General features: G+C 41.1%; 1 protein-coding gene across 3 annotated transcripts in view; it reads right to left on the reverse strand.

The window, feature by feature from the left end:
* The window catches only part of LOC101741803 (myosin light chain kinase, smooth muscle), an 85,267-nt gene that overhangs the window by 41,811 nt on the left and 22,311 nt on the right, over positions 1-21,145 (reverse strand). For all 3 annotated transcript variants that reach the window (XM_062672140.1, XM_004925360.4, XM_021347486.2), the window contains one exon: positions 10,134-10,177. In XM_062672140.1, coding sequence (XP_062528124.1) covers positions 10,134-10,167 — 34 coding nt within the window. In that variant the 5' untranslated portion in view covers positions 10,168-10,177. The remainder of the gene's footprint in view (positions 1-10,133; positions 10,178-21,145) is intronic.

Here is a 21,145-nt window from a genome sequence, read left to right on the forward strand (position 1 = left end):
ACCTCTAGTTATATTAATTACGAAGTGAATACAATGATTGCTCCTGGTTTGCTATCCAATTACAAACTATAAATATCCGTACGATTATTAAGAAAACTCAAGAACACGTCCTATAGTTCGGAGTTTACTAGATATTAATACGACGAATTCTTCAAAATAGGAAGTTCGAGTTGATGGAAAAAAAATATATAGTGGCACAAATAATTCGAGCGAAAAATTGCAATAGAATACGTATGAAAGCTACTTCTGCATGTTTGTTTGTTGCGGTTTCTTAAATATTTTGATTAAAGCGAAATTAGATGATTTTTTTTTTGATAACGCCATCTTGTTTTGTCTTTAAAGCGGTTAGTTGCCCTCAATTAAGAAAAATAGTTGTATTATTCGCCAATAGATGTCGGGAAGAGTTGATTATTGAAAACACGAATAAAACAACATTTTCTGAAAATAAATCGTAGGTAGATCGATTTATCGCCCCCGAAATCCCCTGTATACTAAATTTTATGAAAATCGTTGGAGCCGTTTCCGAGATTCAGATTATATAAGTTTAAATTAATATACAAGATTGCTCATTTAAAGGTATAATAAGATGTCACACAAAATCATCGTAATTTTTGTTTTATTATTATTATTATTGCTTTTGTTTTATTCCGAGATTATAGTTATTGTTTTTATTTAATTCTGGTATACTATATAAAATGTTAATGAGTGTAATATGGATGCAAAATCTGAAGTAAATGAAATAAATAAAAAAATAACAGCCGCGTTTCAAGGGCATCAAGAAAACACACAAACCAATAATATAGAGTGAATTATCTCATGCTCATAGAAACGAGGCAACGGGCCAAACTGTTTCTCTATTGCGTTGTTAACTCCAATATATATTATGATATACTTTTTAAAATAAAAACAATATGAATGATAGTCAGAGCTGCGCAATCTCGACTCCCGTGCAACCGGTCATTTGGCATTTGTCCGTCGGTGAAACACGTGTATTCTAATAATTTCAATGCTTAAAACACGTACGGAGCCGTATAAGCTTTGTATTCATAACCAGTATTTATTCTACTACTAGCGACCCACCCTCGCTTCGCTTCGGAAACTGTAATTTATTATAGATTTCTCCACTATTTAATGGATGTTATTATACGTATAAACCTTCCTCTTCAATCACTCTATCTATTAAAAAAAACCGCATCAAAATCCGTTGCGTAGTTTTAAAGATTTAAGCATACATAGGGACAGACAGATATAGTATCGCAGCGTCCGAAAAAAGCAAATCTCATTTTTATTAGAGCAATATAATGAGGACCAAGCTCAATGAAATAATGAACGCGATGCATTGAATTTTTAATCGACCTCAAAAGAAAGAGGAGGCCGATGGTCTTTGGAATGAACTTTCATTTTTGGTGTTTCCTGAGCGCTAAGACATGTCCTTCTACAAATGAGGTTTGCGCAATATACTTAGTGGTAATTATGCAGTAGCTCGGCTTGGAACGACAGTAACCACTCACCATCAGGTGGGCTATGTGCTCGTCTGTCCACCGGAACAATAATAATAATAAACATGTCCATGGTTCTAAGAAAGCCACAGTCCCGAGAAAAACCGGCTAAACCAACTCAGCGGATTTGTTTATTTATTGATTTGCATTGAATTCATAAGGTTTTATAATAGACAAAATTACAAAAAAAAAAAAAACAGGAAAGAGATTTTCCACTAATGGATAACAAAGACTCATTTAAAAAAAAAATTGTTTTAAATTTTATGAATTATCTGAATGAGTTTATAAAATACTTTTTATAAATTTATGCAAATCGTGTCTCGTCAATGGTGTCTCCAATTCAAACTCACAAACGTCTTTTAAATTTGATTCAACGACTCTTTATGAGGCCAATGATTTGATTCTGTGTTAGCACGTTAAACCTGGTTGGTTTCGGGTTCGTTGACATTTCGTTCGAAAGAAAGAAAGTAAAAAAAAAACAGGTGAATATGTTAATTTTTATGTTTGTGTCTAATTTTAGGTTAAAATTATTATGCATAAAAAACGCCACAGATACAGATAAAACGGTGAGTCATATGTAATATTTACATCTTGAGATTTGACTGGCGATCTTAAGGCAGATTGTCAGAGATTTGATTGCTCTGTGCCAAGTTGCAGTATATATGCCGTATAAGTATTCGTGGCATGGAATCCCCGTATGACTTAGCTTGTGCAAACTACATACCTTTGCGGGCTAATTAAATTTACAACAAAAGTTGAAGGGACGCGAAAAAAAAAGCGGTTTTCAAGTAAAAAAAATACAGGCTAATAAATACTTTCCGGGAATTCCCCCAATAATAGTAAATGATAGTTTCACTTTTAAATTATGCCATAGGAATGGAATGTTACAAGAATAAAGATAAAATATACCAAATATTGATTATAATATGTTTATACAAAGAATTCTATTACCGAAACTATTTATTTCCAATAATATTGTCTGATTAAAAGATGCGTCGCGGGCATCGATTTTATTACCACATCGATGGTCGCAGGCCACATGAAGATATGCCGCGTCGCGGGACGCATGTTATATTTTTAATTTTATTTTTATTGCATAGATGGCTGGACGAGCTCACAGCCCACCTAGTAGGAGTGGGTGATATAAATCGTATATAGATTCAATATCTATATATCGCAGCAATATCGTTGAATCCGATATCGCCCCGCACGAAATCTATATATCGATATCAGCCGATACACGATACTAGTTTACTGGTGGCCCGAAGGCCTTTCCAGTTTCACCAGGACAGGTGGGCGAGCAAAGGCTCAGCCAAGAGGGGTGGGATTTGCTAACAACTGCCCGAGCGCCTCCGAAGGAGACCTAACAACTCAAGAGCAATTGTTTCGCGAATGAATCTACTACCGGATCGGAATCGCGACCCGCTGAGAAGATCCGGCGAGAAACTCAGCGGGCTGATGCATGGGTTAGGTTGCACGTCGACCTCTTTGTCGAGTTCGACGAGTACGGTTACCGGGGTCCCTAAGCCTGCCCCTAGTATTAGAGCTGAAGGCATCTAATGCAAAGGTTATTGGATCTGATGGATCCGTAAGGACGTGTCTAGGGCGTCGACGGTGACTGGCTCCTGCATGATCAGGATTCGGGGAGTAGTCAGCGGCGGCAACGATAAGGCGATTATCATGACGCATAGCCTTATCGAAGTATCGTTCCGACGCTGACTTCATGTATTTCCGAATTGATTCGAGGCCCAGGTCGTCGTGTAGGTCAACGTTCCTCACGAACCACGGAGCCCCGACAGCTAACCTGCAAAAGCGGGATTGTAGGGATTGGAGGGTGTCTATGTGTGTGCGGGCCGCGTGAGCGAACACCACACTCGCGTAAGTCATGACGGGCCTTATGCAAGTTTTGTAAAGTGTCACCTTGTTCCGAAGGGACATTTTACTCCGCTTACAGATCATGGGGTAGAGTCTACCGAGAATAAACGCGGCACGGTCACGGACTGATTTTATATGCGGGCGGAATGTCATCGATGCATCCAGGGTAACGCCCAGGTACTTGACCTTCCTGGCCCAGGGTATGGGTTGTCTAAAGAGAGTAATCGGGGGTGTGAGATTCCTCCTCCTAATCCGGGAGGAAATCCGTGTGGAGCTTCCCCTCTGAAATAGCACCGCAGTACTTTTCGCTGGGTTGATGTCTATGCGCCATTTTCGGAACCACTGTCCTAGGGCTAGGGCTGCGCTCTGAAGCTTCTTCGCGATTAGGGACTTATTTCTACTAGAATAGTAAACAGTCGTGTCGTCGGCGAATAAAGCTAAATGGGTCGGCGGCGATCGGGGAATATCGTTGACGAATAAGCTAAATAGGAGGGGTGAGAGGACAGAGCCTTGCGGGACTCCAGCTGTGAGAGGTCGTGGGGAGGAGCGGGTTCCCTCGACTCGATATCGAAAAGAGCGGTTCGACAAGAAGTCCCGTATGATGAGCACGAGACTATCCGGCACGCCCATGTTGAATAGTTTGAAAATCAAACCATTGTGCCAGACTTTGTCGAACGCTTTTGCGACGTCGAAGAAGAGAGCTCCCGTGTATAACGGTTTTGGTCGATTAAGCCCCACAAGAATGTGCTCCGTGAGGCGGTGCACCTGTTGAACGCATGAGTGATTTGTACGGAATCCGAATTGTTCATCGATAAGAATGCCCTTGGATGAGACGAAGTCTCTGAGGCGTTTGTAGAGCAGACGCTCATACAGTTTGCCTAGAGACATGAGGAGGCTAATCGGGCGGTAGCTCGTCGGATGATTTTTTGGTTTACCGGGTTTATGTATGCCGATAACGTCCGCTTCTTTCCACACCGCGGGAAAGATACAGTTCGCCATAGCGGCATTGAAAATAGATGCCAACATCACGATGAGTTGGACGGGTAGAAGTTTAATAACGCGGTTGGATATACCGTCGGAACCGGGAGCCTTGCGAGGACGTAGGTCTTTGATCAAGTCTTTAACTTCCATCGGGGTGACGGGTGGTAACGCATCAGAGGGTGGCAAGGAGGCTCTGCGTTCTACCTCACTGTCTACTAATTCTACATGAACAGGGTCCACGGATTGAGTGCTGGGCGTGCACTGGGTTTGCAATGTATCGGCCAGCAGCTCTGCTTTTTCGTCATCATCGAACGCCGCGAGTCGGCCTGAGGGGCCTACGAGGGGGGGCATAGTTACTACCGTATCCGATTTGAGAGTACGAGCTAAGCGGTAGTAAGACCTTTGAGAGGGCGCGAGTCCTTCTAAGAAATCAGACCATCTGGCATCTCGGACTTCGGCGATGCGAGACTTTACGTCGCGTTGTAAGGCACGCATTCGAATACGATTTTCCGCGGTAGGATACCTATCGTACGCACGGATCGAGGCGTTCTTAGCTCTAAGGAGTTCCCTAATATCGTCGGGCAATTTGAAGCGGTGAAGGAAGTCCTCCGCTACAACTTGCTTCGATGACCTATCTAATGTCGAGGTGATGTGTGACGTTACGATGTCTATGGCTTCAGCGGTATCCTGAGGAGACGGGATAGAGTCCGGACTAAACGGAAGCGATGGTGGATCAGATTCAGCCAGGCTGATGCCCAGCGTGTGCCAATCCACCACAGTCCTCGTGACGGGAACGGAATCGGGAGCGCGACCGAGCTTCATAACGACGGGACGGTGGTCTGAATCTAACTCTGAAACTACTTCGATCGAGTGTAAGCGCAGAGTTACGTTTTTTAATAACGCTATGTCGAGTATATCCGGGCGATGCGCGATATTTAGCGGGTAGTGAGTCGGGGTTAGCGGAGCGACGATATCGAAGGCGAGATCATCGACTAACGCGTCAAGCCGCCTGCCATTCGGGGTTGTGGTGTGTGAGTTCCACCTGATGTGTTTACAATTTAGGTCGCCCGCCAGAATGACAGAGCTCCCCATACCGAGCAGCGCCTCGATATCACTGCTTAGAACGATCTTATCCGGTGGAAGATAAACGGACGCGATAACGATCGGCGCGTGTCCCGTCAGTGAGATTCGGCACACTGATGCTTCGATATTAGCGAGCGCGGGAGGATCGAGCGGGACGCAATGCAGGGCTCTTCTATAGTAAATGACGGTACCACCACCACGGGCAGAGAGCCTGTCGTTCCTGACCATGTTATAGTTCGCGATTTTAGGGTCACGGCGCGCGGGCTTAAGTAGGGTCTCCTGCACTAAAAAGATATCAATTTGGTGGTCACGCAAAAAGTCAGAAACCTGATCACGTTGATTTGCGAGACCGTAAGCGTTAAAAAATCCTATCGTTACGGATAGGGGCTTTATTCTACTTATATACGCCATTGATTACCGGCGGAGTGAGGGGAGGACGTACGTATTTAATGACGCGTATACGTCGGCGTATTCCTGCACAACGGCGATAAAGTGTTGTGCAGTGGAGGCAGCGCGAATGGCGTCGCCCAAAGCGTTAACGCGCTCAAAGTTGATCGACTGAAAGAAGTCGATCGCTAAAGCGAGATTGTCGGACGCGGTCGGAGGGCAAGTCGCGAGAGAGGGACGAGTCGCGGGGGCGGGACGAATCGCGGAGGAGGGAGTTGTAGCCGTGTTCGTGTACGGCAGCGGTTTTGCCCAGGCCGAGACACTGGGCACCGCCGCCGGAACGAACGCTGGCTTAGCCTGCGACGCAGAGGGTGCCGAGGCTTTGATGTCTGGGCCGGAAGCTCGGAGGCGGTTTTGGCGGGCGACGCGGCGATTTATTTTAGGGGCTCGGGGGCAACCACGGTAATTCGCGGGGTGACCCTGTGTTCGACACAGGACGCAGCTAGGCGGTTCCGTCGCGGTTTTTTGGTCGCGAGCGCAGAGAGCCGTGGCGTGATCGCCCAAACACTTAACACATCGGGGGCGCGCGTGACAGTTACGAGAAGAGTGCCCGTACAGTTGGCAGTTATGGCACTGACTAGGAGTGCCTTTTTTATGGGGGACTTCGACGGTGATACCGGAGAGCTTACAGACGGTCTGTGTGTTAAAGATTTTCTTACCCTCGGGGGTAGGCTGGAGAGCGACTAGAACCATATTATATGGCTCCCTACCGCGACCGGTGTGCATACGGTGCACAGAATTCACTGGTAGGCTTTGTTCTAACAGGTCGGCTTTTACGAGCTCTACATCTAACTCTTTAGGGATTCCGCGTATTACAACGCGGAGTTCGCGCTCCTCCTGGAGCGTATACGTATGGAAACTTATACGCTCCTTACGGAGGTAAGAAGAGAGGGCCCTATGGTCGTCGGGTGTTTGAACCTTAATTTGAATGCCGTTCGCGAGGTTACGGGCATTCGTGAAATTTATATTTTTGGCCTTAAGGGCCAGGCAAACTCGATCCCAAGCTGCCTTCTCCTGAAGGATAACCGGGGGAGGGGTCTGGGTTTTATTTTGTGCCACCGGACGCGGCGACGGAGTGGCACGGGCTGGGGGCGCAACGGGAGTCTGAGGGCGGGGGCGCGACGCGTTCACGGCTTTGCTAATTTTAGCGGCCGCGGGAGCTCGAGACTCCGCGGCACGCTTCTTACCCTTCTGTACCAGGGTGAATCCATCCGTCGATGAGGCGGGGGCGAGGTCGACCTCCATGTCCGAGTCAGAGTCGGAGCACGAGGAGGCGGGTGCAGGCGACCTACGAGCAAGTGTAGGTGTTTTAGAGGGCGCGACGGAGGCCGCGGATGATCGCTCAGCTGAAACGATGGTCACGGCGGACGACGCAGCAGCTTTTCTCGCCAGTATAGGCGACACGGGAGCGGCAGGCACGACAGAGGCTGCGGTGCTCAATGCAGAAGCTCTGCACGCAGGTACAGGCGACGCAGGAGCAGCGAGCGCGGCGGAGTCCTCGAGAGGGCTCGCAGTGTGATTGGCCTTGAAGGCCAAAAACTCCGAGGCGAGCTGTGGGTGGCGAAGTCGGAGGAATTCCGCGAATACAGCGTCCATGATCGCTGAGTACCCAGGTGGGGCGGCCCCGGGTCTTGAAAACACTCGCCTTGCGGCGAGGCCCCAACTTCTCGGACCTGAGCGGTTCTATTGAACACAGGTGGCAATGCGGCGCGATTACTACAGGACAAAGAAAAAGCACAACAAAACAGAAATTACGACAAGAAACAAAACAAATAAATACTTGCAGGAAACCACTTTGTCGGCAGATGTACCACGAACACAGAAACAACAAAAGGAAACAAAACAAATAAAAACTTCCAGAAAGAGCACTTAGTCGGCAGATGTACCACAAACACAGGCCGCGCGAACAATGGCCGGGCTAACAAAAGCCGGGCGAACAAAGACCGGGCGATCGAGTGGACGATGAGCACGTCCGCACGTGACGGGTGCCTCTATCGGAATGATACACGATACTGCTCGATGTGATGCGCATCGCCATATCGTACCGATTCGTGAATCGAAATCTATATTTCGATATCGGCCGATACACGATATTGCTCGATGTGATGCGCATCGGCATATCGTACCGATTCGTTAATATCAGCAATATTCGTTTGGTTCGTATCGAATCGGCCAGAGTGAGTGAGCGCACGATAGGGATATCATGTGATGAATGAAACAGAAACAGGCATTATCCATACAATTGTAAACCTTATATTTAAGTCCATATGTCTGTAGATTATTCTTAGCGTATCAGCAGGATACAATTAAGGAAAGAAGTTTCAACTTTCGACCCTAACTTGAATGCAGTATAGCCTATTTGCATCGTTGAATTTAATTTCACGCGCTTTGACCTTGAACTAGAATTTTTGGACAAGTGTTTATAAATACTTAAAAAAATTTTGTGTTTGATTTTTAAAGTACACATTTTTCTATTTTTAGTTGAATTCAAATAATTGAGTTTATTTCTTGTGTTTGTATTAAACTTTTGAAATCTACACTCTTTTGGTATATTTTGTAATTTTAAATTAAGACACAAAATACTAAAAACTGAAAATAATGTAGCCAGTCCTAAGCCTGGTAAAAGCATGAAGGAAAGTTTTTTTGATATTTTTATTTTCATGTTCTTTTTATTACTTTAAGATCATATTATAAATTGATATCAGAAAACCAACCGTATAACGTTGACTTAAATCTATATCTACTACGATATTATATCAGCGTATCGTTTCAAATCTCAAATATCATGAATCGAGAAAATCTACTAGCATCCATCAATATATAGATTCAGAAAATATATAGATTCAATATCCAATATTGATCCTCGATATATAGATACGATTCGATACGCGGCAAAACCGATATTACCCACTCCTACCACCTAGTGTTAAGTGGTTACTGGAGCCCATAGACATCTACAACGTAAAATGCGCCACCCACCTTGAGATATAAGTTCTAAGGTCTCAAGTATAGTTACAACGGCTGCCCCACCCTTGAAACCGAAACTCATTACTGCTTCACGGCCGAAACAGGCAGAGTGGTGGTACCTATCCGCGCGGACTCACAAGAGGTCCTACCACCAGTAAAACTAACTAACTTCGACTACTGGGGGATCACTAGTATACTCGTAAGTGAAAGGTTCAGTTTATCAGAATCTAATGTCCGTCACAAGCTGTCATCGACCGATGTCCGTTGTCGGCGCCCCAATATATTCGAGTCGAGTCGAAAATAAAGGCGGATTCTTTGGCGCTGCCAAAAATCGCTCGTTTTGTTTATTCTTATTTATATGACGACATTAAAAACTTGAATCGCGTCGTGTAATCAATTGTAATTGAAATAAAAGCGTATTTAATGGTAGGCCGCGGCTTGGCTCTGCCCCTGGCATTGCTGACGTCCATGAGCGACGGTGACCACTTACCATCAGGTGGGCCGTATGCTCGTCTGCCTAAAAAGGCAATTAAAAAAAAATAAAAAAAATCCAAGCGTTTCTAAAGTTTTTAATTATTTATATCGAGGGATGAAAGGTTATTTGGTTTAAGCGACATTTCGCTTAATAAGCGACATTTGTATTTGAAATTAAAGGTCCGTGTTATTTGGTATTAGTATCAACAACTCGATGTTATGGAACGAAGTTCCTTATGGGACGATGCGGAAAGGTTACCCTTAACCGGGAAAAAACGTCCGTAACGTAAGATTTTTATTAGTAATGCACACAGTGTACGACTTAACTTTGTAATAACGTACAGAAAATAACATTTATTTTTTTATCATTCATTGACTACGATCTCAGAGCGTTCGTTTGCGCAATACACTAACTCTTATGCAAACAACCGTGAATGAAGTGTACCACAATAAGTTCGCACGTTACCGAATGACCGTGGGTTGTTGCGAAACCTCCAGTTTTATTTTCTTTATACCTCGAATAGAATTTAAAATTAATATTTTTATAATAAGGAACTTCGTTCCTATCCGGTCTCACGACACCACACATCTTTTTTAATTGAACTACAATTATGTTTATCCCATTCAAATATCTGAAGAAGTTTTTGTCAGGATTTTTTTTCTACATTTTAAACTTTAACACCACCGCTCCCTAATTCATAAAAAGGACGTTTTTCTTGGAGAAAGAAACCGGACAGATTTATCTCGTACTATTAAATCTGACCACTTATTTTATTGTAGTAAATAGAAAAAAAACAATAAACTCACCTCCCACGGGATCTGTTTCGTCTACGTGGATCATTTCTGATGATCTGAAATGAAATGAACAGCATATTAAAAAAAAAATAGGTTTTTTTTTTGTAATTTGTTATTGAGGTATTCATAAATACTAGTGGTCCCGCAGTAGTCGAAATTCGACTATAATTAATTGAAATTGTAAGTTTGTACACTATTATGATTCTATTTTCAAATACTATATTATACTTCTATAATCATAAATCTCGCCAAGACCACACTATAGAAAAATATTAATAAAGACAAACAATATTTAATCTATTCTCAATTTGACCACAGACGTCAAGAACAAAAGTTTGACAATAAATAAATCGAATACATGCGTGTGTGTGTCAAATACATGGTAGTGTGTGTAATGTTTTTTTTATTGATTTAATGTATTTTTTAGACATCATTTAAAAAAATATTAACATTCTGCACTCCTTCTCTATATTCTCTATAAGTGTGGAAAATTTCATACTCCTCCGTCCGCGCAATTTTCGTAAAAATGGATACAAAGTTTTTCCTTCATGAATTAATATATAGATTATTCTAGGTAGGTTTAGAAGCGGGACTGTTGTTTATTGAACCAGCAGGCCAGGTCCTGCCTATTTCTACCGTGAACCACTCATGAAAGTTGTGACAGTGAATATACATTGAAACTCAGACTTCGACCTGTATGAGTTTTTTTTAACGTTCTCGATAGCGTAAAAGTTAACTCAAAATTTTTACGCAGTTGTTTGTATTTGTATTTAGAACAGCGCCCCTAGGGGCAAATGTAGGCAAATGTCCCAACTCCATACAAATTTGAGTTAACTTTTACGGTAACGTTTAAAATATTTGCACGAAGCATACTGATGTTTCGAAACTATCATGCAAATAAAAGGCAGAGTCTAAACTCGTATGTGTGCGTCATAATCAATCTTTATCAGTGTTTTAATAAAAAGCTTATACAACGCCATCTATTGACGACAAATTAAGTAATTTTTAATTTTGACTTTTTACATACACACAGAATAATCCCATAAGCGTCTTAGCCTGCAAGTATTTATTTTTACATGAACTTAATGTGAATGCCACACTTTGAGGGCCGATACTATTTAAATACACATTATTTTTTCACATTGTTTTGTGTATTTTCGGTCAGAGCGACGTTGAATTATTGTAATACTCAATTGGTTTGGCTTTGTTATTTTTGTCTCAAAAACAAACTTGCTTCCGATATTTATTGCACTGATTTTTACATTTACTACAAAAGGGGTAGATGAGTCAGAATTCAACCGTGAATTTCACCGCCTATGTTGACTAAGGGCTTAGGCTAAGGCTTCAATTGTGTTGTATCAAACACACAACTGTCAAAGCGCATTTCTTCGCGGTAAAAATGGGCAGGACGGTTGGACTTTTTGGCGGGAACGCGAGGAGTGAAGTTGTGTGATTTGTTTTATTTTGTCTATTTAGTGTTTCTTTGGGTTTAAATGTGTAATAATGGTGGTTTATTAATTGTTTAATATCTGTGAAAGTGCACAAATGTGGGAAAATGAAACAAAGCCGCTGGACGTAACTTCTCGGGATCCTCCAAAAAGTCCACTGAAAAAATCTTAGTAAATGACCACCATTTTACTGAGATTATATTTCATCTCATTTAATTTCATCCCAGTTGATTAATGTCTCAAATTAACCATCTTCATTTAATTTCACTCATAATATCATTTTTCATAAAAATATGAATATACATTAAAATAAGACATGACTTAAAGGTCTCAGTTACCAGGTCATAAAATTCCTTAAAAATAGGCAGGACGGTCATTCATAAGAATTCACGCGCCATAATAACCGTTTCAAAAACAAGAGAATGACTATTGGAACTAAAAAAAATACGCTGAGAACGTTTTGATTTAAGATTGTTTAGTGTATCATCATAATCGTGGGCAAAACCGCTGCCTACCTAGTTTCTAATTGTTAAATTCACCACTTATATATATGATTATGAATATTTATTTATTAAGCACACAATGCAAATTATAAGCTAAAAAAATACATAAAAAACAAAAGTATAAAAAAACAAAATCTGGCTTGCAACATAAGCCATGTGCGCACGACTAAAGCAAGACAAAGTGCTGAATTTGTACACAATGGTCCTTACAACTATACGATTACATATAGTATATATAGATATGTGATTATGTACTTCTTCAGCGCATTGATACACATTCGACATAGCGTTATGGGCGCCGAGTGTTCGTAAATAGACGCCCCACTTTGCACTGGACATTGCATCTTATAATAAATCGTTATATATTTTGTCTGGTGGTACCTACGTTCTTCGAAATGTCAATTTAGGAATCATTAAGAGACTCTTTATTTGATAGTTACTGGCAGCCTGTAATGCAAACGTCATTTCGCGCGACGACTTTGATTATTTTTTATTTAAGGGATTTTATGACCTGGTAACTGAGACCTTTAAGTCATGTCTTATTTTATTTTATATTAATATTTTTATGAAAAACGATATTATGGAATGAAATGCAATGAAGATGATTAATTTGAGAAATGAAATATAATCTCAGTAAAATGGTGGTCATTTACAAAGATTTTTTCAGTGGACTTTTTGGAGGATCGCGAGAAGTTACGTCCAGCGGCTTTGTTTCATTTTCCCACATTTGTGCACTGTCACAGATATTAAACAGTTAATAAACCACCGTTATTACACATTTAAACCCGAAGAAACACTAAATAGACAAAATAAAACAAATCACACAACTTCACTCTTCGCGTTCCCGCCAAAAAGTTCGACTTTGGTTAATTATTAAGGTCTTACCAATTTTAAAAGCATTTATTTCCAGTATACAACTGAAATACTTCATTCTGAATCGCTAGGCTTTTTTCTTTTGGGAAAACCTTACAAGGGATTCGTGACTGCCGATAGTATTCCGGTCTTCTTTTTTGAAGTTCCCTGCAGTTTTACGTAAAGGAACGTGGCTGGGTGACTACACTTTTGAATATTATTAATACAAGACCCGTTAAATAATAATGTGCATAATATAGATTTAAGTTTTTTATTTTGAAGTTAAAAAACATTTGGTAACGACCAGGACAACAAATCTTAAAAAAAAAGAAGTCAAAAATCTAATTTATTAAAATACATATGTGCATCGATGTTTTTTTTTTTTAAAACGAATGACTGACTAGAGACGTATTACGTAAACAACATTATTTCCAGCAAGTCGTTAATGACTACACAAAACATTTATTTTTACTGCTTTCGTAAGAGATAAACGTCGGTAATGTCTTTGATTATGCTCCGTTGTTACATTAGTGAGGACATCACTTGTGAATTGACACGGGTCATAATGAAAATTTTTCATTAGTTGTATGATATTTATGAAGATTATAAAAATAAATAATATTAAAAAAAAAACTAACAAAATAAGCTTTTATAGAAAATCCAACTAAAAAATAGAAAATAAATTTTAATAAATTTGAATTAAAAATAGTGTAAGAAAAAATTATTTTATTGTAAAAAAGCGTGGGGTACTTTTCAGGATATTATTAAAATGACCTTTCTACTCATATCATCATCATCATCTGTTCATAAAATATTTATAAATTATAACTACTGATACCATGCACCCCACGCTTTTTTTTTACAATAAAATCATTTTTTCTTACACTTTTTTTAATTAAAATTTATTTTCTATTTTTTAGTTGGACTTTCTATAAAAGCATATTTTGTTAGTTTTTTTAAACTATAATTTTTTTTTAAATTATTTTTTAATATTGAATCGTCATCGGTCCTAAGTACACCAAATTTCGAGTTAATCCGAAGTTTTGAAGGGGGTCAAAATCATGTTCAAAGATTCCGTTACATACACACGTCTGAAGCTAATAAAAGCGTATTAAAAAAGATTCAAATTGGACGTTTAAATTGGTTAGAAGGTAGTTAAAATAGGAGAGACAAGAATGTCGTACTATACGGAAATACGGATGGCCACAGAAGTCGTGGCGGGCCAATATTCAGATGGTTAGATGACAAGACTTCAAAGGAATTGGTCATCATCATCATCATTTCAGCCTATCGCCGTCCACTGCTGAACATAGGCCTCTCCAATAGATTTCCAGTGTGACCGGTCCATTGCCACCTGCATCCAACGAGACCCAGCGCTTTTTACTAGGTCGTCGGTCCATCTAGTAGGTGGCCGTCCCACACTGCGCTTGCCAGTACGTGGTCGCCACTCCAGGATCTTTCTGCCCCATCGACCGTCCTCTCTTCGTGCTATGTGGCCGGCCCATTGCCACTTCAGTTCACTAATTCTACGGGCTATGTCAGCAACCTTCGTTCTTCTACGGATCTCCTCATTTCGGATTCGATCACGTAGAGAAATGCCGAGCATAGCCCTCTCCATAGCTCGCTGCGCGACTTTGAGCCTTCTAAAAAGATCCCTAGTGAAGCACCACGTCTCCGAGCCGTAAGTCATCACTGGTAACACACATCGGTTGTACGCCTTTGTCTTAAGGCACTGAGGTATTTTGGACGAGAAGACGTTGTGCAGTTTACCGAACGCTGCCCAGCCGAGTTGGATCCGTCTACTGACCTCTCTCTCAAAGTTGGACCTACCTAATCGGACTGCCTGTCCTAGGTATATATATTCGTCAACAACTTCAAGAGTAGAGCTCCCAACAGTAACTATGGTGGGTGCAACATGGACATTGTACATGATTTTGGTTTTGTCCATGTTCATTTTAAGACCCACTTGTTGAGAAACCCTACTGAGGTCACCGAGCATACGCCCTAAATCTTTCAGCGACTCTGCCATGACCACGATGTCATCGGCAAACCGAAGATGAGTGATGTATTCGCCGTTAATATTGATGCCAAGTCCTTGCCATTCCAGAAGCTTGAAGGAATCCTCCAGAGCAGTGATAAACAGTTTCGGAGATATCACATCTCCCTGTCTCACTCCTCTCTTTACAGGGATTTCCTTCGTGCAATGCTCCTGTACTCGGACTGACATGGTGGCGTTATTATACAAACACTTCAATACTTCGATGTACCGGTGGTCAATACGGCACCGCTGGAGAGATCTAAGGACCGCCCATGTTTCGACGGAATCAAAGGCTTTCTCATAGTCCACAAACGCTAAGCATAATGGCCGATTGTACTCTTCGGTCTTCTGTACAATCTGCCGCAGCGTATGTATGTGGTCTATGGTACTGTAGCCTTTTCGGAAACCGGCTTGTTCGGTAGGCTGGAAGTCATCAAACCTGCGTTCGAGACGCTTCGTGATGACTCTCGAGAACAGCTTGTAGACATGGCTCAGCAGTGCTATGGGCCTATAGTTCTTCAATAAGGTTTTGTCACCTTTTTTGAAGAACAGGATCACAACACCCCTGTTCCATGCCTGTGGCGGTTTTCCATCGAGCAAAGAGGAATTGAAGAGCTTCTGAAGGACTTTCAGTACCGGCGTCCCGCCCGCTTTCAGAAGCTCCGTAGTAATTCCATCCTCGCCCGGTGCCTTGTTATTCTTAAGCTGTTTGAGAGCCATCCTAATCTCGTACAGGCTGATGTCCGGGATGTCTTCGGTGTAGTGTCGGGTTAGCTTGGCTCTAGGGTCTGCAGCTAAACCTTGCGGTTCAGCTGAGACCGAGGTAAACAGCTGCCCGTAGAACCTCTCTATCTCCCGCAGGACCTCTGACTTATTCGACGTTACACGTCCATCTTCGGTCTTCAGCTTCGTCAGCTGGCTTTGCCCAATAGAAGCGTCTCTTGCGAACACTTTAGAGCCTTGGTTTCGCTCAATCGTCTCTTTGATACGCTGAGTATTAAAGGAGCGTAGGTCGTGTCGCAAGGACTTCATGATATGTCTATTGAGTTGCCTATATGACTCAGCGTCCTCCGAAGTTTGGAGCGTCATCAAACGTCGACTAGCCATGAGGTTTCGGGTGCGGTCGGATAGTTTCTGAGGTCTATTCTTACGGTGGGTTTTGAAAAATTTGGACCCTACCGTACGGACAGTCTCTACCAGCCTGCTGTTTACATCGTCCACTGATGCGCAGCTGTTTAGCCATTCGAAGCGATTAGCCAATTCGAGTTGAAAGCTCTCGGGGTTTTGGATTTGTGCATTCGACGGTCGAAGCGTTGACTTCATCAGACGCGATCTTTCCAGTCTGACATTGATATTCAACATGCCTCTGACGATTCGGTGATCACTTCCTGTTTTAACACTGTTGATCACAGAGACATCGTTGAATATCTGTCTGTTGGTGCTCATGATGAAGTCAATTTCATTTCTTGTTACACCGTCGGGACTCAACCAGGTCCATTTCCGCTGTGGCGGCTTCTTGAAGAAAGAATTCATCATAAAGAGTCCTTCCTTCTCCATAAAGTCCGCCAGCATCTGTCCTCTGGGATTCCGCTGCCCAAATCCAAATGGCCCCACTTTCAACTCATCATCGCCTCTACGGCCCAGTTTTGCATTGAAATCTCCCATAACAACGGTAAAATGTGATTGGGAGTTACGTATGGCCCTACTAATGTCCTCATACGTAGCCTCCACTTCATCGTCTGGATGTGACGTCGATGGGGCATATACCTGTACAATCTTCAGCGAATACCGCTTTGAGATTTTGAGGACAAGGTATACTACCCTACTCGACACACTTTCGATGGCCACAATGTTGTTTATGAGAGATTTGTGGACGATAAACCCAACACCACCTTGGGACTTCTGTTCTCCCTCCCGGTAGTAGAACAAGTGGCCGGACTGTAAGGTTTTCGTATCCTCCCCCTCTCTTCGGATCTCCGATAAACCAATAACGTCCCAGCGCAACTTGTTCATTTCTTCTTCCAGCTCTATTAGCTTCTCGTCCAACCTCAAAGTGCGCACGTTGTATGTCACCAGGGCCAGTTGTCGTTGTGAAGGGGGGTGGTAGCCGGATCTCTGCCGGGGATTCTTAGCACCCCTTGCCCCGCCGTTACCATGGCCGCTACCGTAACCAGGAATAGCGGGGCCGCCGGGGACTAGGGGCCTGGTTCTGCGGTGTACAATCATTTTGGAGGTTTATTAGCCTACTGGTACCACGCTGGCTAGACGGGTTGGTACAGGGTTTAATTTCGAGTTTTCCTTCTCTCACACTAGTAAATATTGTGTGTTATGCTTTCCCTTTTGTCGCCTCTTACGACTCCCCTGGGATGGTAATGGGGGTGGTGACAAAATTATTCTAATGCCGTCACCACACGGCAGGAATTGGTATTAGAGACATACTGGATCAGATCAAAGCTCACCCTGGACTGTAAGGCCTAAGATAATGGTAATGATTATTACAATTCTTTGAATACCCGTACCTGTTCTTAATAACAGATCATTTATTTATAGCGATGTTTCTTACATACGTATTCTAAATAATTGGGATTAGTGTGCTTAGTGCGAGTTTTTTAACGTTCTCGATGGCGTAAAAGTTAACTCAAATTGATATGCAGTTTGAATAGCGCCCCTAGCGGCAAACGTTCTAAGCTCCATACAAATTTGAGTTAACTTTTACGCTATCGAGCACGTTAAAAAACTCGCATTAAGCACACAGCACAATGGCTTTACGCTTGACACGTGAGAACAAATTTGGCACGGTTTGATATTATTATGTAGAGTGATTGACCTTTTATGTTTATTAAAAGGGACATTAAAAGGTAAGATACACTACTGAGAGAGACCTATCAATTGACCTCGTATTCAAATTCCGGGGCCGAATTTCGCTGATTGAAGCCGAATCTGTGCCTACTCATGACAATACTAGAACGTGTGGGCGAATATTTTCTTAGTGATGTTTCGATTTGATTTTAAAACAGCTAACCCAGTGTCTCAGATCGTTTTTTGTTCGTAAACAAGGCTGAACGATGAAAATCACAAATAAAAATGGCAAAACGCGGTCAAGGTCGGGATATTCCAACTAAAGCTTAAATATTTTTTTGTTTTTCGTGTATTTTTCAACACAGATCTCGAGCGAGAATATCTAGAATAATCTAGTTGTGTTTATTACTTCAGTTCGAAATGGAATTATGATTTTTTTAAATTGCTTTGATATTTTCATAAAGTGAATTTAGCCCAGAGTTTCTCGCCGGATCTTCTCAGTGGGTCGCGTTTCAGATCCGGTGGTAGATTCTGAGAAGCACGGCTCTTGCTAGGGTTCGTGTTAGCAACATCGTCAGGTTTGAGCCCCGTGAGCTCACCTACTATTTAAGGTTACGCTGATATGGTCTCTCTAGACTCTAGACCATCAGCTTAGGTAGGAAAAAAGCGAAGTTATAGTACAATTTGTTTTATTGTTGATTCACTAGAGAATAACCAATCGTTCTATCAATAAGAGGGAAGTCATAGCGGCTCTTAATTAGAAGGCAAAGGAGTTGAGATCCGGATTGGCGAACTATTCTTGAAATCTATGGAGATATTGATCCCTAATTTTTTAGGTTATCAATTGTAGTTTTTTATTTTTATTCTAACCTTTTGAGTTAGTGTATCGTTTTTTCTTATTCGAATTAACGTTACAATGATAGTAGCATAACTAAAGAACACATTAACAAAGTGTTTAGCCTTAATAGATGCTAAGTAAGGTCATTCGTAGAGACATTACTTAAAATTGTGGCTTAGGTTAAATTAAAATTACTAGCCTTATTGAGTTAGACTGTAATCCTAGTATTGTGCCGCGCCTACGTTTTTGCACACTACATAAATAAATACAAAATAAATAAATTGTAAAAACAACGCGAACAGACCCTTTCTCTGTTTTTACATTAGGTATGTGACTCGATCGGTTTCCAAATCCCTATCTTTTTTTCCATACCTATTCGCTAGCCAAAGAGGCTATTCCAGCTACGACCGGACGGGTAGAGTAGAGCTCACGTGCTCAATGTCTATCAATTTTAATATCTGTGTGATTTGCAAAATCGATCCTTTTTTAAAATTTTATCTCTGTTCCTTGTGTTTGTTGTATTTGAGTTTAGCTTCTAATCCAAATTCTAATTGGAAAATGAGATATTTATGAACATACTAGCTTTTGCCCGCGACTCCGACCCCGTGGAATAGTTACTTTGGCATAACGTTAAATTTTACCCCCCCACTTCATTTACGTAGAAAGTGAAACTATTTTTGGATTATAGAATGTTAAGGAGCCATTTAAACCTCTTACCGTGATGTTATATAGCCTATATATAGCCTTCCCCAATAAATGGGCTATCTAACACTGTAACAATTTTTCAAATCGGACCAGTCGTTCCTGAGATTAGCGCGGTCAAACAAACAAAATCTTCAGCTTTATAATATTAGTATAGATACATCATTGTTAACGTTCATTGACATTGAACATGCTTCTATCACGGTAATTGTTTTTGTTTACATACTATTCTACGTTAAACAAAACAGTAATTTTAATGTATTGCGATATAAATAGGTAAACGTTCAATTTGTTTTTCATGGCCGAACTTCGAGCAAAGAATCTCAAAACGATTAGGAGCAATTACACGTGGTACCTATCTTTCTCTTGTCGTCTTTTCTTGTTTATAGGTTTTAATTCAAAATCTACATTGCTTTTATTGAGAAGAATTTAATTCATTTAGGAAGATGTTAAGTGGTACAGAATGTCATATTAATTACCTTTGACACTCGCGTGTCGTGCAAGAAATAAAATTGTGAGGGAATCCATACGGAGTCCCTTCTTTATTTCACCGTAAAATCGTGTTTTATGTAATTAACACCACAGTTGAAACAATAGGAGTTTTACTGTTGTAGCGGTATAAACAATTCTAAGTTATTAATATTATATTAGTTATTATACACATTATTTTATTTTACGTTTTAAATTTTCGGCGGTAAAAAAAGCTCCCGTGTCACAGACTATCTTCTTTTTCCCACCTCTCGTGCGTTCCGGCTTACGCATCATAAAAAGGTGCGTTCTTAAACGCCACAATTGCTTTTAATGAAGGAAAAGCATTGTATAATGTAAATCAGTCGTGAAAAAGTACAATTAGCGTAATTACGGTTCAATTGAGATGTAAACCTCAAGTCTCAAGCCTTAAGCCGCCGGTGACAGCATTCACATTATGATGTGTATGGGCTCCGGAAGCCACTGAATATCAGATTGCTCGTGAGCACCTTTAGACGTGTACGCAATAAATAAATAAAATTAAAAAGTAGTTCTAATGTCGACGTATAAGACCTTAGTTGTCCTTGACCATCCAAACTGTAAAGTAGGTATTCAAAACGTCGGAATTAATTAAATGAAAAGTTGTTATTCTTTCCTACCTATGCTGATAGCCTTGAGGGACTATTTCAGCGTTGCCCTAGCGTGTAAGGTGAGCTCTCAGGTCTCAAACCGGAGGTTTTGCTAACACTGGCCCTAGCAAGAGCAGTGCTTCGCAGAATCTACCACCGGATCGGAAACGCGACACACTGAGAAGATCCAGCGAGAAACTCAGTGGGCTGTGTCTATGGGCAAGTTGTTGTTATTGCGCTATACAATGCTATATAGGTATCCTTGCCTAAAATAGTTGTTATTAACTCTTTATCTAGTATAAATGCCGTAGCGCTGGGAAGATATAATATAATTTTATATTTTAAATGTGTCTTTTTTTCAATTCAATTCAGTCTGTCTTTCAACATTACTAACAGCAAAAAATATGTAGCTTATAATAATTTGTTGCTTAACATTTAATATCTGTTTAGTTAAAGTGTGAACTACTGCATTTTGTTTCAAAACTCAGCTTGTAAACATCTATTATAAGTTTTATTTCAAGTGGCACAAAGTCGACATTAAAAATTTAAAAAATCCCACCACGATACACTGGTATTCTATGTCTTAATTCGTAGTGATAAGGTTCATAATTGAATTTATTTATTTCGGATTTATTTCAATGGTTTGATAGTTCTTATTTGGTACGAGTTAAGGTTGATTTTTCGAGAAATGTTATTCGCTTCGCACATTCGAATGTTTTGCATATTCATCTTTCGAGTTACAAGGTG

Source organism: Bombyx mori, chromosome 14, assembly GCF_030269925.1.
Source record: "Bombyx mori chromosome 14, ASM3026992v2".
NCBI lineage: Eukaryota > Metazoa > Arthropoda > Insecta > Lepidoptera > Bombycidae > Bombyx > Bombyx mori.